A 19,936-nucleotide genomic window follows, 5' to 3' on the forward strand; every position below is an offset into this window, starting at 1 on the left:
GTTGCTATACTTTCCATTATTTTGAAGGCAGACAAACGTAATATTTGAATTCATACTTTTCTTACAGTGAAAGTGCAAGACTGACATGTCCGTTGTGTTCGCGGCGAAACTGGCAGCAGCTAGACAACGATCTATGGAGATTGGAGCAGTGGTTGCAGTTCTCGGAAGGAATACAGAGGAATCAGCAGGTTCCTCCTAGTAACATAGAGCAGCTGGAAGATACCATCCAAGACCACCGGGTTAGTTCTATTTGTTTTGATTATTAGCAGGTGCTACTTTAATTTTATTGTTTTCAACAAATGTGATTTGATTTCCATATCTTATTTTAAAATATTTTTCTACACTTCTTGTGACTGTCCTTTGCAACATTCTTGTAATGTTTCCTTTGCCTTTGAGCCTCTTCATGCACACTAACATTGGTGTGTGTGTCTTGCCTTTTTATTCCAAGGATTCTTCTCAAACAGTGCTGATGCTCTCAAAATATATTTGATATGTTGTCCAACATTTACATCCATATAGCAGAGTTTTAATAACTGCTAAACAGTGTGTGGATATTTTATTAGTTGTGATTGTCAAAACTGTGCTTCTTAGATGGCCCACGGATGCACCAGTATGATGCTGAATCAATACAGGGTGTACAAACAAGGTCCTGCCAAACTTGTAGGACACATTCCTCATATGTAGAATAAGAAAATGTTAAATTGGTTCAGTGAACACTCCACAGACATGCAGACACTGCCTAGCGATTGCAGACCCATGTCCATATAACACATTTTCGTATTGTACGTGTGAAGAATGTGTCCTGCAAGTTTGGCCGTAATTTATTGCTACACCCTGTATATAAACTATAACTGAATGAATTCTTAAATTTTGCAATATATCTCAGCAAATACATTTACATGTTTCATAGGAAATGCTCAGTTGAGAGGTTAAATCTCTTGCGGGTGTTTGAATGTGATGGCTTCATGTAGTTTGAATATAGCACATTAAAGAATTCTTGTACGACCAAATTCTGACACCCTAGCATTTTTTAAAATCTGTAGCAATTGAAAAACAGCTGCAAAGACACTAGGGTGAGGTGTTTCAAAGTTTCCAAGTTTATTCTTGACATAACTACTTCCATTGAATTAGAGATCCAGTAGCTGCCATTTTGTCAAAATGGCAAATGTAATAGTACGATATAGCATGCGACTGCGATGTCATCAGACCTTCTACTGGCCGTGTAACAGTTGACCACAGGATGAGCAAGGCAAGCGATCTTCAGTAATTTGATTCTGGTTAGATTATCGGTTCCAGATGTATGGATAATTCTATTTCTGAAGTCGTGTAGACACCGAGCTTTCCACGGGCCACTGTGTCGATAGTGTTCCACGAGTACATGGATTCAGGGAATACCATCACCACCAGTGTCAACTGCCACGGAGTGAAACATGTTGATGACGAAAGTCACCATCATCTAGCTCGGATGGTAAGAGATGATAGCCAGACCTAGAGTGCAGCATATTGCTATTGAATTCAGTGCTGGGCAATGACTAAGTGTAAGCAGATCAGAACCATCTCCTCACAATAAGGTACAGGAGTCACCGTCTCACAAGATACCTTTGCTCACCACACGTCAGAAGATACAGTGACTGACATGGATAAACGAACACTGTCTTTGGACTTCGAAGTATGGTAAAAGGTCACCTGATCAGGTGAGTTGAGGTACCAGTTAGTACACAACGATGGCAGGGTATGGGTGTCTCACCCAGACATTACACAATGGGTCCCTTTTGCCAATAAGTTACAGCTCAGTTGGTAGTGGTGGTAGTATTCTCTCATAGGAGGACTGTTCACATACGATTGAATGGTATATCTGCAAACGTCCCTCGCCAGCGAATGTTATGGGAACTTGCTATCTGATTATGTCCATCCATTTGGTTGCCTCCAGCACCTTGAAAGAAACCTTTTCATGTAACAAGACAATGCACTGGCCCATCACTCCCAAATTGTGGCCTGTTCATTTACTGAGCACTCCACAGATGTGAGAATATTTGCCTAGTCTTGAAGGTCCTATTCAACACCTCTTGAGATGCTATGAGAGGGATCCATGCACCCTGAAATCTACTCTAACCAATATCCGTGTATTATGGGAGGTTGTGCAGTGGTCGTGTATAGTTCTTTAGATTTATGATGATTTATTTCAAAAGTTGTCATCGTCAATCAAACTAAACCATAAAACAGCCTTAAATCAATGATAGTCCATGTTGGCCACCCTATTATTCCATTATTCATTCTCTCCATTCTCCTCCTGTCTTCTATATCATTACTCACAAATAATTCTTCCTCTCTGGATGATGAAAATGGCATGTGCATTTTTTGTATTCTTGTTTAGGTAAATTCCTTTCTTCTCTCTTTTTCCCTGCCACATGCAGTTGGTTGACTCTTATTCTGGATCTGGTTTTTTAGTCTCATTGCATAGTGTAGAGTCATATTGCTACTGTTAATCTAAAACGTTGTGTTTCAATTTTTAACAAAGGACAAAAATATTGATACATTTGATACATGTAACATTTCAATAAGAATTAGAAAAAATAAATAAATGGCTTGTTAATGCACAAAGAAAACTCTTACCAAGCTTGATAGCTGCAGTCGCTTAAGTGCGGCCAGTATCCAGTAATCGGGAGATAGTGGGTTCGAGCCCCACTGTCGGCAGCCCTGAAGATGGTTTTCCGCGGTTTCCCATTTTCACACCAGGCTGTACCTTAATTAGGGCCGCGGCTGCTTCCTTCCACTTCGTAGGCTTTTCCTATCCCATCATCGCCATAAGACAGATATCTGTGTCGGTGAGATGTAAAACAAATAGCAAAAAAGAAAACTCTTTTTATGCAAATAAATATTTAAAAGTTTGAAAATGATATTAGACATGGATATACGAGCTGTCAGGATCAATTCATTGTCAGGTCATTTGGAGATAACGTAGTTTAGTGACTAACTTCATGTCTGACTATATCTAAGTCATGAATTTGAGTTTTTGGCTTAACAGAAATATGTGCACTACAGTAAATGTGGATTTGTTTTTTGCCATTAGCACGAAAATCATATTTTTTGCATTGTGAGTTTCTTGATATTTTTCATCAGTACACTGAACACCTCGATTTTGACGACGGCTGGAGTTACGAGCTTTTGGAGTAACAGTTATGATACGTTGAAAGATGGAATACATTATAGGATGACCACCTACAGTACACATGCAATATTCCTGCTTTGTTGAGTCTCACTGACTATTATGATCTATTTCAGGAGTTCTTGATGGACCTGGACAGCCATAAGAGCATTGTGGTTTCTCTAAACATTGTGGGAACCCACCTTGCCGACCACACGGAGGATCGCGACAGAGCAGAGCAGCTACGAGCCCGTCTTGTCACCACCAACTCTCGATGGGACGCTGTTTGTCGGACTGCTGCTCAATGGCAGACGCAGCTAGAGCGGGCTTTAATGGAGGTAGGTGCTTTGAAGTTTCCTTCTACCGATTTGATAACAGAAATTCTCCTTAATAAAGCACACCTTCAAATTTTGCTGCTATTAGTCACCCAGATAGAGCCAAATAAGCCTAAACATTACTTGTTTAGAGGGTGTTCACGAATAGTATTTAACTGATAGTAGAATTACCTGCATTATTTTAATATATGGTATTCTTGTTTGACTTAACAGAATCACGAGTTCCATCGCATCATCGAGGAACTGGTGGAATGGCTAGAAAGGACCGAAACGACCATAAGACTAGCAGAGCCTGTAGATCTGGCTGATGATATTAGTGTTATTGAAAGTAAATACAACAAGTTCAGAGTAAGTGTGCATTTTATTTTCTGTATTTATCAATATTTCCATCCGAATTACTTCAATTGTTTCTCTCTTTTGGGTTGGACCTGACCAATTGCAGTCAGAGTGGGTGAAAGATCAATTACGACATCATAAACTTAATCATAATAATTATTCTGCTGTAAAATAATACTTTTGTACTTAAAAAATAATAAAATGTCACCTCAGTTCTAAATGGAACTTGGTGTAAGGAGGGTATCGATTGCAATGAAACTGGGTAGGATAATCAATTGATACATCAGAACATCACTGCATGCCAGCTGGTGTCTCTTAAGCTGTCCACTGCTTGACAAGAAGTGTTTCTGAGCAGGGATCCAGCAGTTTCTCCACTCATGCTCATAAAATTTATGTTAACACACAGTAGCTGATCATAATTTCATTATACATAATATGTTAGATACAGTTATAAATGATCCAGAAGTATTTAAACGAGAATATTTTGATATATTTCCATATTGTACATGTTAGTGAAGTAGGTTTCTAGCCTCATTTTGGCATGGCTATCAGTTTTTGTGGTTTCACTATAACCATTTGCTGGTACTTTTTGAGGATCCAACCATCCTTTGGGCTGATGATGTAACAGAGTGTGAAATTCCATTCCTGTCAAGATCTCATTTTCGGTATCAAGTGTTTTATGGAACTTCAAAATAGAGCTATTGGTATATTTCTACTGTGCATACACAAGTTCATTCTACTATCTGCGTCTCGCAAGAAGTTGCGGCAGCTTGTAGGTACGGCATGAGTAAGAGATACAAACAGTGCGAGGTCTCTGCTCACAGTAAGTGTTTAACTAAAATGCAATTGCACTACCAATTTGAAACTTCACAGCAGCGCCTTTCTTCATAAGAATCACCGCGTACGGAATTGATGTTTCTTGTCGGGCCTTCCGACTTGAGATTCGTGGATGTGCAGTGACCATGCTTGCACTCCACACCCCTTACCCCACTTTCGTCAGACGACCATAGTATGCCTACATATTTTTCAGCATTTATTATAACACTATTGTTGATTGTATTGCAAAAGGATTGCTGCTAATTTAGGATATGTTAATTGATCATTCATCAGATAGCTGCCTCTGTGGATCCGTGGTAGAGTGTCGGCCTCCAGATCCCAAGATAGCGGGTTCAAACCCGGCAGATGTAGTCGGATTTTTGAAGGGCGGAAAAGAATCCATTCGACACTCCATGTCGTACGATGTCGGCATGTAAAAGATCTCACGTGATTTGGTATTTACCCGACAAAATTAATTAAATCTCAGCCATAGACGCCCAAGAGAGATCCGGTTTACTCTAGGTCCGCTAGATGGCAGACAGAGTAAACCGGAACGTCGAAATTGACGAGCAGACAGCCAGATGGCGTCAAATCGAAATGTCTGCAAACGGTAGCTGAGGCCATACGATTATTATTATTATTATTATTATTATTATTATTATTATTATTATTATTATTATTATTATTATTATTATTATTATTCATCAGATTTTCATGAAAGTCAATCTGGTCAAACCTAAATGGTTCCCTTGAGAAAGTTATTAACCCTATGTTCTACAAGATCAAAGATTCTCTTATCCTCTGCATACCTTATCTGTATTTTATATTTTATTAAAATGTTTTTTTTCTTTAACATGATAAGGGTTTTGTGATATTGTAACTGAATTACAGTCAGATATGTAACTCTTGAATGCAGTGACAAATTACATGATGGCATAGCTTTTCATGCTACAGCGCGTACAATATGCACTTTGTGATTGTTTCTAGGAGCTACGCAGTGATCTGGAGCGATGTGAACCACGAGTGATGTCTCTTCAGGATGCAGCGGACCAGCTCCTACGGCGTTTGGATGCACCTGAAGGCTCCGTGTGGGCGCGCCTCACAGACCTACGACTGAGATTACAATCCCTACGTCGACTTACGGGCATCTACATCTTGAAACTTGGTGCTGTTTTGGGACGTGACCCATCAGAACTTGGCATGGCAGTTGCCTCAACCACTGTGAGTGGAAGGAGTACTGCTGCCACTTCTCTAGTCAGTCTGTCCCATGATGTAAGCATAATCTTTTCTTCTGTGGTTTGATGACTAGTCTTCCATAGTTTTACAAGTTTAGTGGACTGATGCTAGGAATACTATGAAATAACAATAGGTTTCCGTAAAAGGGTGATTGTTCTTAAATGCAGGAATGCTGTCATATTCGACTCAATTTCGTTTCTATTTACTAATTTGATAACTAGCGACCTGCCCTGGCTTCATACAGGAGCAATTTAATTTATGGTAAAAGGCATGATGAGATTTCCTTGTAGACAAATTTGTTATCCTCTTGATGATATACTGTTTGTAGCTAGCAGAGTACAATGTTTTAACCGAGGCCCTTCCTACCACCTTCCTGTTAGCTGCTCCATTCTCCCTCTGCGATATTCAAACCTCTCCTGCACTTTCACTAAAATGGCAACTCGTAAACCATTCATAATGATATACTATAAAGGGTATTTTTATCTTACAGAAAATTGAGGTGATTAAACAATTTATTTCAATAAAGATTAAGTGATCATCATTTTTCACTTCCACTTTCCCGAGTACTATTGGTGAGCCTCTTCCATTCTGTCTTATTGAGATACGTTCTGTTGTTCATGACGTCCTCCAGTGTCCTTCCCCGATTTGCAATGTCCATCTTTACGATGTCCATCCAGTGGGTTCTTGGACTTCCCACCATCCGTTTCCCTGCCACTCCAAGTTAACATGTGCTGTCCTAGTCGGCTCCATCTTCATTACATGCCTGAATCACCTCAATCTCGAAATGCTGACCCGATCTAATAATGATGTAACAATCCCAGCATCCTTCCTAACCACATAATTCCTTAACTTGTCCAGTCTGGTTTTTTGACTTTTGGGCCTAAGGAACTTCATCTTGGATGCCTGCAACCTTGATGAGTCTTTCTTAGTGAGGATGCAGGTTTCAATACCATAGGTTAAGATTGGTATGAAGTACTGATTGAACATAACCAGCTTTGATTTTGTTGGTACTTTGGGATCCAAGAGCATCTGCTGGTAAAAGTGAGAGATCTTCTGCACTCTATTTGACACCTCCTTTGTGACTAATGTATCTTAAGATATTACACTGCCGAGGCATGTAAGGCTTTCCACACTTTCTAGTGGATAGTTTCCTAGCATGATGTTTGCTGGTTGTCCCTCTCTGTTTATTGTCATCACTACTGTTTTGAGTTCGCTTATCTTGAAATTGAACTCCTGGAACTTAACCTTCCATTCATTGATTCTCGACTGGGTACTTGTTCCTCAGTTTCTCCCCAGATTATAACATCATCAGCGAAGGCCATTGCATTTAGTTCACCAGAGGTTTTCTTGACGTTCTTCATTATGTCATCTATGATGGTGATAAACAATAATGGAGATAGTGCGCTGCCTTGCTAGACTCCACTTTCGGTCTTGAACCAGGATGAATGTCCGTCACCCAATCACACACAGCTGGTACAGTTCTCATACAGCATCTGAACTTCCCTCACCAGTCCCTCTGGCACATTTCTTTTTCTCAGGCATTCTCATATCTTTTCTCTTGCAATGCTGTCATATGCCTTCTCAATGTCAAGGAAAACCATAAACTGATCTTTGCCTTTTTCCCATTATTTTTCCATTAACATATGGACACTATCTCAACATATTGCTTCTAATTTTAAGATTGATTATTTACTGCAAACTTTAACATAAAAGCACTTATTGAGGGCTACCTTTTACAGACAAATTACATTTTAGTATATTTTAGTATATTGAACGATTCTTCCACACTTACTTGTGGTCTGTTGTTGTTTTAGGCAGTGTAAGCCAAGAAAGGGCTTAGATGGTCATTATTTTTTTTAGCTTCCTTTGCTAAAATCACCACTGTTCAGCTTTCTTTCGGTGTAGGTTATGCACTGCACGGCTTTACTTCAAAATTGACAATTCGCAAAACACATGAGCATCGCCTAACCCATGTTCCCAGTGCTCTACTGCTGCGAGAACATTTGATGCAATACGACTGCGGCACACAGCTCCTTGTAAAATGTAATACTAAACTCAGAAAAGCTAATGAGTCGCAGGTTAAAAAAAAAAAAATTCATAAAAACTTCAAAGGTGCTTATGTACTTACTAACAACATCCAACACTAAAATGAGAATAAGCTAGTAATTTTTCATTTCTTTTATTTTTAATGACAGCTACATTTTTGGCACAGGAAGGAGGTTATGGCCTGCAAAGGAAACACTCCACTGATCTCAAAGTGACGTTCTTGCTGCTTGTCTTCCACAAACTACACTGAGGCATGGTAGATGCAGAGGAACTGTACACTAACCAACATATGGATGTAAATACAACTACAGCTACACTGAACTATTTTTTATAAAAGAGTTATAAGGACTGTTTTACTCATTTAACTGCAAACTATGGTATACTGTAATATACTAGAGAGATAAATACTAGAATAACAATATATAAAACACAAATTGGTGAAGAGTAGATCGCAAACCGTACGGAATACCATACAGCCAAGCGAGGTAGCTCAACCACATGGTGAATGTACACAATAAAGTTGGCAATTAGCTTTCAAGATTGCGCTCAGTCGGCATAAATCAATACGAACGGCGGCTTGGGATTGGCTGGATGTCTTGTGTTTCCATTCACAACCCCTCCTTAGAGCCAAAATAGGCTGAAACGTCAATTTAGACCATACAGTATATCGTTCAGAGTATGTTCCATACACCTAAACCTTTTTTGATAAATGCTATATAACAATGAAAAATGCATCAAAATCCTTTGAGTGGTTCTTGATATTAGTACGTACACAAATATGGACACATGCCTACCAGAGAGCCTTTTATAATATATGCTCATGGAAATATCATAGTGTCAAAGGAATATAATTCTGTTAATCTCATAGAATCAGTCATTATTCGTGTCCTGATCTAGCAGCATGATAGCAGATATGGTTCACCTAAGAGCCTAGTGGGTTATATACCCAACTAAAATTTCTCAGTATAGAATGAATTTACAACCCTATTCCTCCTTCACTGTGCTTATATAACAAGCTTGTATGTTGATAATGTTTGATTTCAGAATGAAATATATTTAATTTATTAGTTGTTTGTCCAAACCTTGTACTGTTTCTCTGTGGAGTTGGGTATGAAGTGAGATGAATCTGTCGTGGCAGGTTTTTATGACCAGATGCCCTTCCCGACATCAACCTCATCAGAGGAGTTAATGATATGAAATGAATGACGTGATATATGATAGAAGGAAGGAAGAGGGTGAAACCCAGTGCCAGCCTATAGCCTACTCCTGTCGAATAGCACCAACTGGCTCTGCTGAAGGCTTAACATCACCATCCCAGTGTCAGATGTCCTCACTCCATATAAGCACTGCAGAGAGATTTGGAATTTCATCCAGGCTTATGGCAAGCAGTCTAGTGATTAGAAATTGTATAAAACCACCTCCCCTACCCTGCCGGCCAACATTCTGATGGTGAATTTTTTTTGAGCAATGGGACTCGAACCGGCTAACCGCGTTGTCAGACTGTTTAGACTTCAATGCCTTAATGATCATGGCCACAAGGCGGGCTTATTTAACTTATTAATGATCAGTCTTATTCATTTACTTCATAAGTTGCACTATTACTAAATAGACATCTTTAATGAATTTGGAAGAAAGAAAAACAACTCCCAGTAATTTAAGAATAAAAATATTTATTATCTGCAACTTGTTTATCAAAGAAACATTATTCATTAGTTCCCTCAGTAGATCAGTGGTAGTGTGTCAGCCTCCTTTTCCCAAGATCATGGATTCAAACCTGGCAGAGGTGGTCAGAATTTTGAAGGGCAGAAAAATGTCCATTCAGTACTCCGTGTTGTACGATGTCTGTGTATAAAGATCTCTGACGACACATTTGCTGTTTACCTAACAGTCATAGATCGCCTGGCAGAGAGGTTCCTCTTCCATCTGAAGGAGTAAAACAGCCACCCTAAGTGGTGTCAAAATGTCTGCACACTGTAGTGAAGGCCATATGATTACTTCTCGTACCATAAAGCAGTAGAACTATGGAAGACATTAAATTAGCATATGGTGTTTCTTTAGAAATAATGAATTGGTTATTGGTCTAAGAAATTTGAAAAAAGTAATTTTGAGAGTAAATTAACAGTATCAATTAATTCTATTATTTATTTTATGAATTACTGCATGTTTTGTTTGCTCTTAAAGATTCAAGTACAAAGTAGCAGTAATTTTGAGACTTGGTTAACATGTTCACGCTGAAGCACACTGTTTTTTAGCTTTTAGATGGTTGAAATGTGTATTGTAGATGTATGAGCACTGTTGAGTTGGTTTAATATTCATCCCACATTTTCCCGTAGCTTCTGGACCAAGCAGCCGTGGGAGCCTCTCTGTATTCTGAGTCACAACACTCAAAGTAAATATAGTTCACTTACTTATTGAGCTTACTGACTAAGTTTTATTTTCTAAAACTTCTCTGGCAAAACTGTGTTTCTCTCTTATAAATAAGCTCTGGTACTGATATGTCTTTTCTGGGAAGAGGAAGATTAATTAATTGGTAAATTATACAGGTAATTTCATCAGCCCATATTTGATGTTATATTGACACAGTTTTCCTAATATTGGGGATATATTCTTATACAAGATCACAGCTTTGCCAAAGGAGACCTTTTTTAAGCATGGTCTTATGATCACAGTGCACTAAGCTATTATTATTAAGTTGCCTTGAGTAAAATGAGAATTGGACTGCATTCAGTCAGGTCTATTTTGATAGCAATTATTGAATATTGGTAATGACATTTCTGGCCAAAGAAAACTAGTGTTATCCTGAGGTTGTGCAGCTTTTCAGGCCTTGTCCAAATGGAGGTGAGCTGTATGCAGCAGCATTTTACCCATATAACAGCACTTCTGCCATTAGTAAATCTCGGGCAGAACCTGGAATCGAACCCAGGTGTCTGAAGATGGCGGCTAATTCTGTTAACCGTTACGCTATGGTGACGGACCTATTTCTGATGCAGAGACATTTATGAGATAGTTACAATTCACGATTCACCAAATTACAAATTCCTTATTTAAAAAAAAGAAACCCGAGATTTACAAATAGCCTTCAAAACACACATCACTAATAAAAACATATTTTTCAACGATAATACAGTTAATTTAAATAACGATGAAAATCAGGGATCTGGAATATATAGGTTGACATACACACAGTGTAATTTCTCATATGTTGGCCAAACTGGGCGCAGCTTTATTACAAGATTCATGGAACACTGTAACGCATTAAAACTTTGCTGTCCCCGTTGAATTCCTATAGTTTCTATACAATTTTATTGTATTTAACATTTTTAAAATGCTTATTAGGCTTATTTAAATTTGAAGTCCCTAAAAGTACAAAATATTGTTTATACATTAAAATATTTTTGCTGATTTTTGTCTCTTGGCTCTTAAAATCTGACTTTGAAACAGACTAATATATAAGTAATAATAACAACGTAAACGTTTCCACCTTTTCAATACTAAAATATATTCACAAAATTATAAATTACACGGTACTAGTTTCGACCCATCTAGGGGTCATCATCAGCCGTATTGGAGCAAAGATCACTTTTGGTGAAATCCTAAGGAAATGTTATTTTAAAGAATAACAAGTGAAATGAGATGTTATTATGGTAATAGTTAATAATACAAGGAATATACATACTAAGAGAAACCAAAAGTGATCTTTGCTCCAATACGGCTGATGATGACCCCTAGATGGGTCGAAACTAGTACCGTGTAATTTATAATTTTGTGAATATATTTTAGTATTGAAAAGGTGGAAACGTTTATGTTGTTATTATTATTACTTATATATTATTCTCAGTTCAATACGGACCAAAAACATGAAATTCATAACCATTTGAAACAGACTGTACTCTTTAACTGGCAATTACCGCTCAGCACCAGGTGGCTTGCAATAACAGCAACCTTGACACTGTTTACAGACTGTAACGAGATTTGTTCACTGTGCATTACACTTCACAGCCGTTGGTACGTTATTGTTCGTGGACAAGTTAATGATCAGGAGTGACAATGAATGAAAGGAAGAAAAAGTGCTTTGCAATTTCTGAAAATAGCAAAGGACAATGCTAACAGAAAACAAGTCGTCATAGCTAGTGAAACTTCTAATTTAAATTCTGTTGCTGACGTAGACGGTGCCAATGAAGAACCACATGCATTCTTGTGGATTTTAAAATAAATGACTTGGAGACAGTAAAAATAAAACTTTCTGAGGTGTCGGAAAATTATGACAGGGTTATTGTGATTGGAAGGCGCTGTTCCTGGTGTGCCTGCAACCAAGAAAAAGCTCACTAAATTGATGTACACAAGGACCTCATTTATCCAGACTAAGTTGGATAATCCGAAAAAAACTAAGAACAAATACAGTACATGTTACTGTACAACTTATGTTAATAGATTAATACCTTTTTTAAATTGTACAAAAAAGTATAAGAACACTTTTCTTACATTTGCGACTCTGTTTTATGCACTAAGTTTTTTCTGTTTTACATTTGTATAGCCTCCCTTCAGGCTAGCAACCCGTCGGAAGGACATTTGATTGTTTTCAAGTCTTGCAAAAAGTAAAATGCAAGACCATAACGGGTCACATGGCCCGATACGTGGAAGGAAGATGATGATGACATTTGTATAGCATTTGTGCGCAGAAGACATTTTACTAACAACAGTTCTGCTGGTGTGGTTTTAGTCAAGGATTCTAAATAGGCCATCAGTTTGTCCAGCTGCACTGTTGCATCTCCACAAGTCATTATTTCTTATGATGGAGCGCCGGTTTCATTTTCAAATTCACTATCAGTGAATTAATAGTGCATAGCATTCAGAAGAGCGTGGGTTCAAATCCCACCTCGGCTGTCCTGGAATGGTTTTCCGTGGTTTCCCATTATCACACCAGGCAAATGCTGGGGCTGTACCTTAATTAAGGCCATGGCCGCTTCCTTCCCACTCCTAGCCGTTCCCTGTCCCATCGTCGCCATAAGACCTACCTGTGTCGGTGCGACGTAAAGTAACTAGCAAAAAAAAAAACAACCTGCCAGGATGGTACCTTTTATGGACCGTGGCCGAATTACTTCCAGTTTCTGTCCTTAACTATCCTTGGTGGAAGAGACATTCAAGAAGAGTTCAACACCGTAAAAGAAATACTGTACAAGTAAAAATAATGTTTTATATTTTTTTAATCTGGACAAACTGGAGATCTGGATTAATGAGGGCCAGATAAACGAGGTTCTTGTGTACTTTAAAAAATGTTTCCTGTGAAGATTTCTTTTCAGAGTAGTACATAATGGTATTTTTAATTAAAGGCTTGTATAATTCATTTCTGAACTATTTCCTTTTATTCTGTCTGATGTACACTTTCATTTGAGCGTTGTTCACACTTGTGAATTTTTTGCCAAGGCCCTTAAAAAATGTACAAGGTTTTACTATAGTACCTCTACACGGTGAGTCTTTTCATTTACTGGCATGCTAAACATCTGCTTTATAGGACAACATTTCGAGACTCGAGTACAAAATCTCTTGAATTTTATAGTGATTGAAGGGACATCATCATCATTATTATTATTATTATTATTATTATTATTATTATTATTATTATTATTATTATTATTATTATTATTATTATTAAATGCAGTCCAATTCTCTTTCAACAGTAGTTGACTACAACTTGTTTATAAATAAATTAACATTTCCTTTTAATCAATAGCCATCGATTAATTTGCCAAACTGACATATCTTGGGTGTATAAGCAAAACCCATGAAGTGAGTTTTTGAGGTTTTGACATTTCCATTAGACTGTAGCGCTATTCTAGATGTTTTAACAAATCCAATGCTTAGTTTTAAGGAGAACTTTCTTATTCTGAGAGTAGATATTGGCAGTGAGAAATTGAAAGCTTTCAAAACTCTTTTTCCTCTCTCTCACAAGTAAGATTTTTGTTTGTTGTAAACCCATGATATGCAGTTATATAGTTATACTTCCATCTCATAAATATGCCAGACTAGAATCCATTTCATGTACTAAGTTATTATCTGATAAACTGCTTGAAGATATGAAATGTGAAAATGATCAACTTGAACATAAATATATCTGTATATACTGTATATAAAATTTGGGTGTCATAGGAAGTTTCTAATGGACCTTTAATTTTTGTAAGATTTCTTGGGAATAAAATATTTCTTTAGTAATATCTCATCTCCTCCATGGGTAAGAGACTATAATACAAGCCATATAACATATGCACCAAAGAGTAGAGCCTGAAGGGGAACAATGTGGTTGTCAGTTAAATATAGTTCTAGTTACTTATGAAGAAATTTCACTGACTTGAGAAGATTCCCTTTTCATCTGTTAATTAACAAGTATGCACACCTGTTTCTCGGCGTAGAATTTGGTTTAGTGATATAAACATGTTATGGCGAGAGCTTTTGTTATCAAGTGAGGAGAGTGATGAAGAATCCAACAGGAGAACGTGCAAGGGCAGGATTAATTTTCATAACCACACTTCTACGGAATTTAGCGAGTATTTTTGTATTACCCCAACGCAGGCTGGCTATATTCTAGAAATGATCGGTCATTTATTGAAATATGCAACAAAAAGAAGTCAATCCCTTTCCGAAAAAAATACAAATTCTTATATGCTTACATTGGTTAGGAAATGGTGCCCAGCTGCACGGTGAAGCAGCAATGCATGGGACATCAAAATCAATTATTCGCAGAACTGTTACCAAGGTCGTAGATGTTACAGTACAGTAATTATAATATTTACCAACATAATACATTGGCATGATAATCCACATAATATAGCGACGGAATTTCTAATGAAGGGTGTATTTCCTTCTGTGTGTGGATGTGTTGATGGTACTCTCATTAATATTTATGCTTGTCATAATTTGAGAGGTTATTTTAAAATTGCCAAAAAGAATGTCCTGTTTCTCCTTTGCAACTGGTTTCCAGTGGTTACATGACACTTAGTAAAGAAAAAAGGAAAACTTAAATTACACAGCACTTAAACACCTCTAGCACAAACGAAAACATCAGATAAACTGCATCAAGTATAAACAAATGAACATGAGGTTGGGCAATGTGACAACTATAAGAAAGGATGTGGAGCAGGTGTGGGAACCTCACCAGGACCATGGGGATACGTAGGTTGCGGATTTTAAGAAAAATCAACGGTGATCCCTTGATCTGTTAATATTTTTTCCAAAATAAACATTACAAAGAAAATTTGAAACAAAATCCCTCAATTCAAAAATCCAGTTACGATATCTCAAAACAACAAATTAGATGTAATTTGCCCAGGGCTTTTCTTTTTAAGTCAGAGGGGCTAACTAAAGATACCTTAACATAATGCAACTTCCAGAATACAATGTTTAAGGCTAATAGGAACCACATGATACAAATACGATATTAAGTGAAAGTTAACGTGTTTTCAGACAATTGCGCCATGTAATGGAAACAAGGGGAAAATCAGAAATACTTAAACTTGATGCAGAGGCCAGTTCAGCTTGCTCCCACACCAAAAACACTTCTGATGTGGGGCAGAGGAAAAACTAGTGTGCATTGAGTGATACAAAGTTACTGGAGACAAAAGGGAAATAAAATTAATCTACTAATTACACTGTTTACAAAATCAAAAGAAAAGGCGATTGCCTCCAAAATCAAATGGGCAGGCCCAGAATATCCTCTAACCCTAATCGCGAACTTTCCATCTTCCAAAATTAGTAAAAACATGCTTCTAGAATCAACAGAGGCAGACACACCCTGTTCCGAAAGTTTGCGTCACGAAAATTTCCAGAACATCACTCGGCAATAACAACCCTTTACAATTTAGTAGTTACATTTCCAAATTTGGATAGATAAAAGGAATACAGATAAAATGTTCTACAATAATATTTTACACCACATAGTAAAAGTTTCTTTGAGACAGACATATTCCACAGGTCTCATCCTTGATAACTTCTAGCACAGCTAGCTTCTTGTAATCATCTTTCTTTCCCATGATCAAAACTTTAAAACTACCGGTACCACAATTATACTGTCAAGTTCGCCGCAAAAAATAAAGCATTAAAATCATGGAGATACAGTTTACCCATGGAATAAACTTGATCGGATCACTCATTCGCAAAGACTTTTCACTTTGCAAAGAAATTGAAAAGTAAAACCTAGATCATGGTGGAACAGAAAGACTTAGCACTTTGTAAGAATTCAAAAGTAAAAAGTACAAAGTTGAAAAGTTGTGAAGTTAATTCGTGGAACAGGCTCCTGTTCTATGCATTCAAAGTTTGTTAGAAGCTTTTGTTCAAAATGTGCCTGTACTTGCGTAAATTCTCGTACAGTCTATACCTAAAGAACTTACATTATGGCGAAAGATATTATTATGATGAATGGTTTTTAAACCAAACTTTGGTTATGGGGCTGATAGGTGGAATTAAGCACATTTATCATACCATTAGGTTAAAAAGTGAACCATAATCCAAACCCAAATGCACTACAGCCCTGATAGGCCCTGGTCTACAAAGTGACCACTTTATGGCCTGCACATTATGAGATTACGCATGGGCAAAGTGACAAATCTTCTGTAATTATTGGCTTTCTAGACTGGAGCTGTAATCTCAGTTAGATAGCTCTTCCATTCTCATGAGTGGACCTTGAACCACCTCTCAGGTCCAGGTAAAAATCCCTAACCTGGCTGGGAATCAAACTAGGGGATCTCTAGGTAAGAGGCAGGCTCACAACACCTGGACTGGAGGGCTGGCGTAGCAGTCAGTTATTGAATACAATTTTGTACATTGATTTTCAAAGCAATCAGTTTTATTTATCTGAGATAAGAAACAAATTATACATAGCTTATCATTTTGGATAAATTAGGAAAATGAAGCAATGTTTTTTAGCTGGTGGTGGTGATATTGTTTTACTTACGTGAGTGCAGGATAAGGAGAGATTTAGATATTATACATTGGAATGGTTGTTCTGTACATACATTTAGTTATAGGTTCATTGTAAATAAACTATGTTCTTTTACTAAATTAAATTATTATTTTTCTCTAGTGATGCTGGAAGTACCAACATGGACCCTTCTGCAGATGGAGTGGACACGACAGTGTTGACTCGAGGGTACAGGTTCCTGGGTCGAGTGCTGAGGGCGTCTTTACCTATCCAAGCGCTGATGCTCTTGCTGCTGGGTGTCGCTTCATTAGTACCGACCTGTGAGGAGGACTGTAACCTTACCAACAATTTTGCACGCAGCTTCGAACCTATGCTGCAGTATCGTAACGGACCTCCACCCGTTTAGAGAAAACGGGGGAAAGAATTAACAATCTGTTCATTAGAACAGGGCTATTAGTACAAGACGATTAAGACGTACTGGCAAAATACTGACATTCCACGTTTGGACTCTTTGTAAGATACAGTTATGTTTTACCAATCAAGACGAGCCATTTTTCCTCTCAATATTATAAAGAGCTTAGTCAGTACTTTTGCTGGTTGAGTACTTAAAACTTCCCAATTTGGGCCTCATGACTATTCCACTCAGACTGATAACTTTTTTAATGAGAGTGACAAAATAGATGAAATAGGTAATTATTCATTTCCATTGTTGCATTTATGTCAGATTTCATACTAGTTTGTGTTAAAGCAAAGGTTTCTTTAGTGTTCCTCTTCTTGTACAACAGATATAATTTTTTTATTACTATAGAGATTTATTTTTATTAGCTGTTTTTCTGGTTGTTGAGCAGTTCAGGGCGACCTTCCGTCCCGATGCTTGATGTGGACCTGAAGTCGAATGAGATGATTGTAAAATAATCGTGATATATAGTAAAGAGAGATGTACATACGAAAGAAAAAAACGGCATCGTGAACTATGTAACGTAAAATACAAAAGACGTATATTGAAAAGAGATTTATTATATTGTGTACATTTTCAGGTTATCATGAGAAAAAAAGATAGTTGTTCATTTTGTATAATAATGTTTATCTATTGTCTGTATATTGGGGAATTTGTGAAACAGGTACCAATTTTTCTAGGTTTCTAAGTAGAGGAGTACGACTGGCCGAGGAGTGGAACACTCGGCCTGTCCGGTCATGTGTGCGCTGGGCCAGCTCTCCAACCAGGGCACACCTGACCTTAGCTCCTCAACTCAGTTTAATATTGTTGTTAATGTTTTGTTATAAGATAATGTGTTTGGACCCTACATTCAACACTTTAAGAATGGTTGCAGTTTCTTTTTTTCTCTAGGTTATGAGGAAAAGAAGAAATGAGACAGAGAAAGTTTTCTGATTTCAAGATGGTGCTATTACATTTTATAATCATAGCCTCTTAATGTGGTTAAGAACATTATTTGTTTCTTTTTCTTTTTTTAAACTTCAATAACGGTTAATACTCAGAACATTCTTTGAGTTCTAAGGAATCAACACCATTCTTGTTGGAATGGTATTGAGTATACAAACTTCCAAAAGAGAACTAATCTAAACATTCTACCTTTGAAATGATGTGATATCGGCTGGCAGTGTTTCACCACCAGTTTTGAAGGAATGTTTGTTATTTAGCCATTTGCCTTGTAATAACCCTACCAATTATCTGTTATTAATAAATCTGTTGGTTTCTGCCCCTTTGTACTAGAACCTGCTTTGAAATTTATTTCCTCTAAGTACTATTAAGTCCTTCATAAGCAAGACAAAATTGGTTTTTATTGAGTATGTTTTACAACCAATTTAAAACTTCAGTTAACTTCATTTTTCTTTTTTTTTTTTCTTTTTTTCTTTTTTAAATGTCCTAGCTTCTGTAACTCAGCTTCTTACCTGTTGCCTCTTGTAGTCGTATTTTTATAAAGAAAGAGCTTAGCAGGTGTGTGGTATTTACAAGTTCAAGAAATAAAGATGTTGAATTACAATATTGTCAACAAATCCTTCTTTTCTCACTGAGCTAGAAAGGATTGCTCTAATAAATTCTTGTACCTCTTTTATCCTTCCCTTAAGTGTACCTTAATGTGAAGTCATAAAAAAATAGCATTTTGGTTTTCCTTTCTTTGAATAGAGTAATCATTAATGAATCCAAAAATTTATAAAATATTTGTGTTCCTGTAACAAGAGTGTATTTTAAATGGTATTCAAATGTAGCAGCACAACTGAAACTCCCTGTCAGCTGTTGGCTAACATGACAGTTCCAAAAGTGACATTTTCAAATCTTTAGGCACTCTTTTATCAGAAACTGTGATAGCTGAAAAACTGTTAACAATTCATTTGCATAAGAACTACAGGAAAGGCTTGCAAAAAGTACTTTTTCCCTTAAAATAATAATGAATAGTAGAAAAGAGATTACTCCTAAAAAAAGCTGTATGAAATAGACATCCATGCACTATCAATGGCCTCTGGAAAGCCTGTCAGGAGGAGGAGTCGGATAAGATAGACTTATACCTCTGCGAAAATGTCTACTGCAATGAAAATTACATTGTCAGACTACAGCTAGAAATGGTGGCTTTTCAAGTGAACATGATTGTTAGTGGAGACATGGATTTTTGTAAGCTAATTACTCTTCAAACATCATCTCCAGAGATTCTGAATGACCTGTGTAAGATGTACTACTACCCGATAGTGACATATGCAGCAGAGGCCTGGACACTGAAAAAATAAAATAAAAAATAGAATAAAATCCAGACCAGTGAAATGAAATTTTTAAGAAGTATGATAGGGAAGACAAGAAAGGATAGAGTAAGAAATGAGGAAATTGGAGTAGAAAAGCTTTTTGACAGAACTTAGATAGTTTGGACATGTTAAGAGGAAGGAAGGATGCTCAAGTGAATGGAGACCCAGGTAGGAAGGAGGGCAAAAGAGAGACCCAGACCAACCCACACTAAGTTGGTTGGAAACAATCAAGAATAATATAATTAGAAGAAACCTGGATTGGAACACAGTTACGGAGGAACAATGGTGTTTGGGTAGAGGAAGATGGAAAGGTTTTGTAAAAATCCAAATGTCTGAGGGAATAAAATTGAATAGGGT

General features: G+C 37.2%; 1 protein-coding gene across 2 annotated transcripts in view; it reads left to right on the top strand.

Annotated features, from left to right (window-relative positions):
- The window catches only part of LOC136881123 (muscle-specific protein 300 kDa), a 169,078-nt gene extending 150,250 nt beyond the window's left edge, over nt 1-18,828 (top strand). For both annotated transcript variants that reach the window (XM_067153770.2, XM_067153771.2), the window contains 6 exons: nt 68-239; nt 3,283-3,483; nt 3,694-3,828; nt 5,620-5,904; nt 10,248-10,303; nt 16,988-18,828. In XM_067153770.2, coding sequence (XP_067009871.2) covers nt 68-239; nt 3,283-3,483; nt 3,694-3,828; nt 5,620-5,904; nt 10,248-10,303; nt 16,988-17,231 — 1,093 coding nt within the window. In that variant the 3' untranslated portion in view covers nt 17,232-18,828. The remainder of the gene's footprint in view (nt 1-67; nt 240-3,282; nt 3,484-3,693; nt 3,829-5,619; nt 5,905-10,247; nt 10,304-16,987) is intronic.
- Nucleotides 18,829-19,936: the final 1,108 nt, after the last annotated feature.

The sequence above is a fragment of the Anabrus simplex genome, chromosome 9, assembly GCF_040414725.1.
Source record: "Anabrus simplex isolate iqAnaSimp1 chromosome 9, ASM4041472v1, whole genome shotgun sequence".
NCBI lineage: Eukaryota > Metazoa > Arthropoda > Insecta > Orthoptera > Tettigoniidae > Anabrus > Anabrus simplex.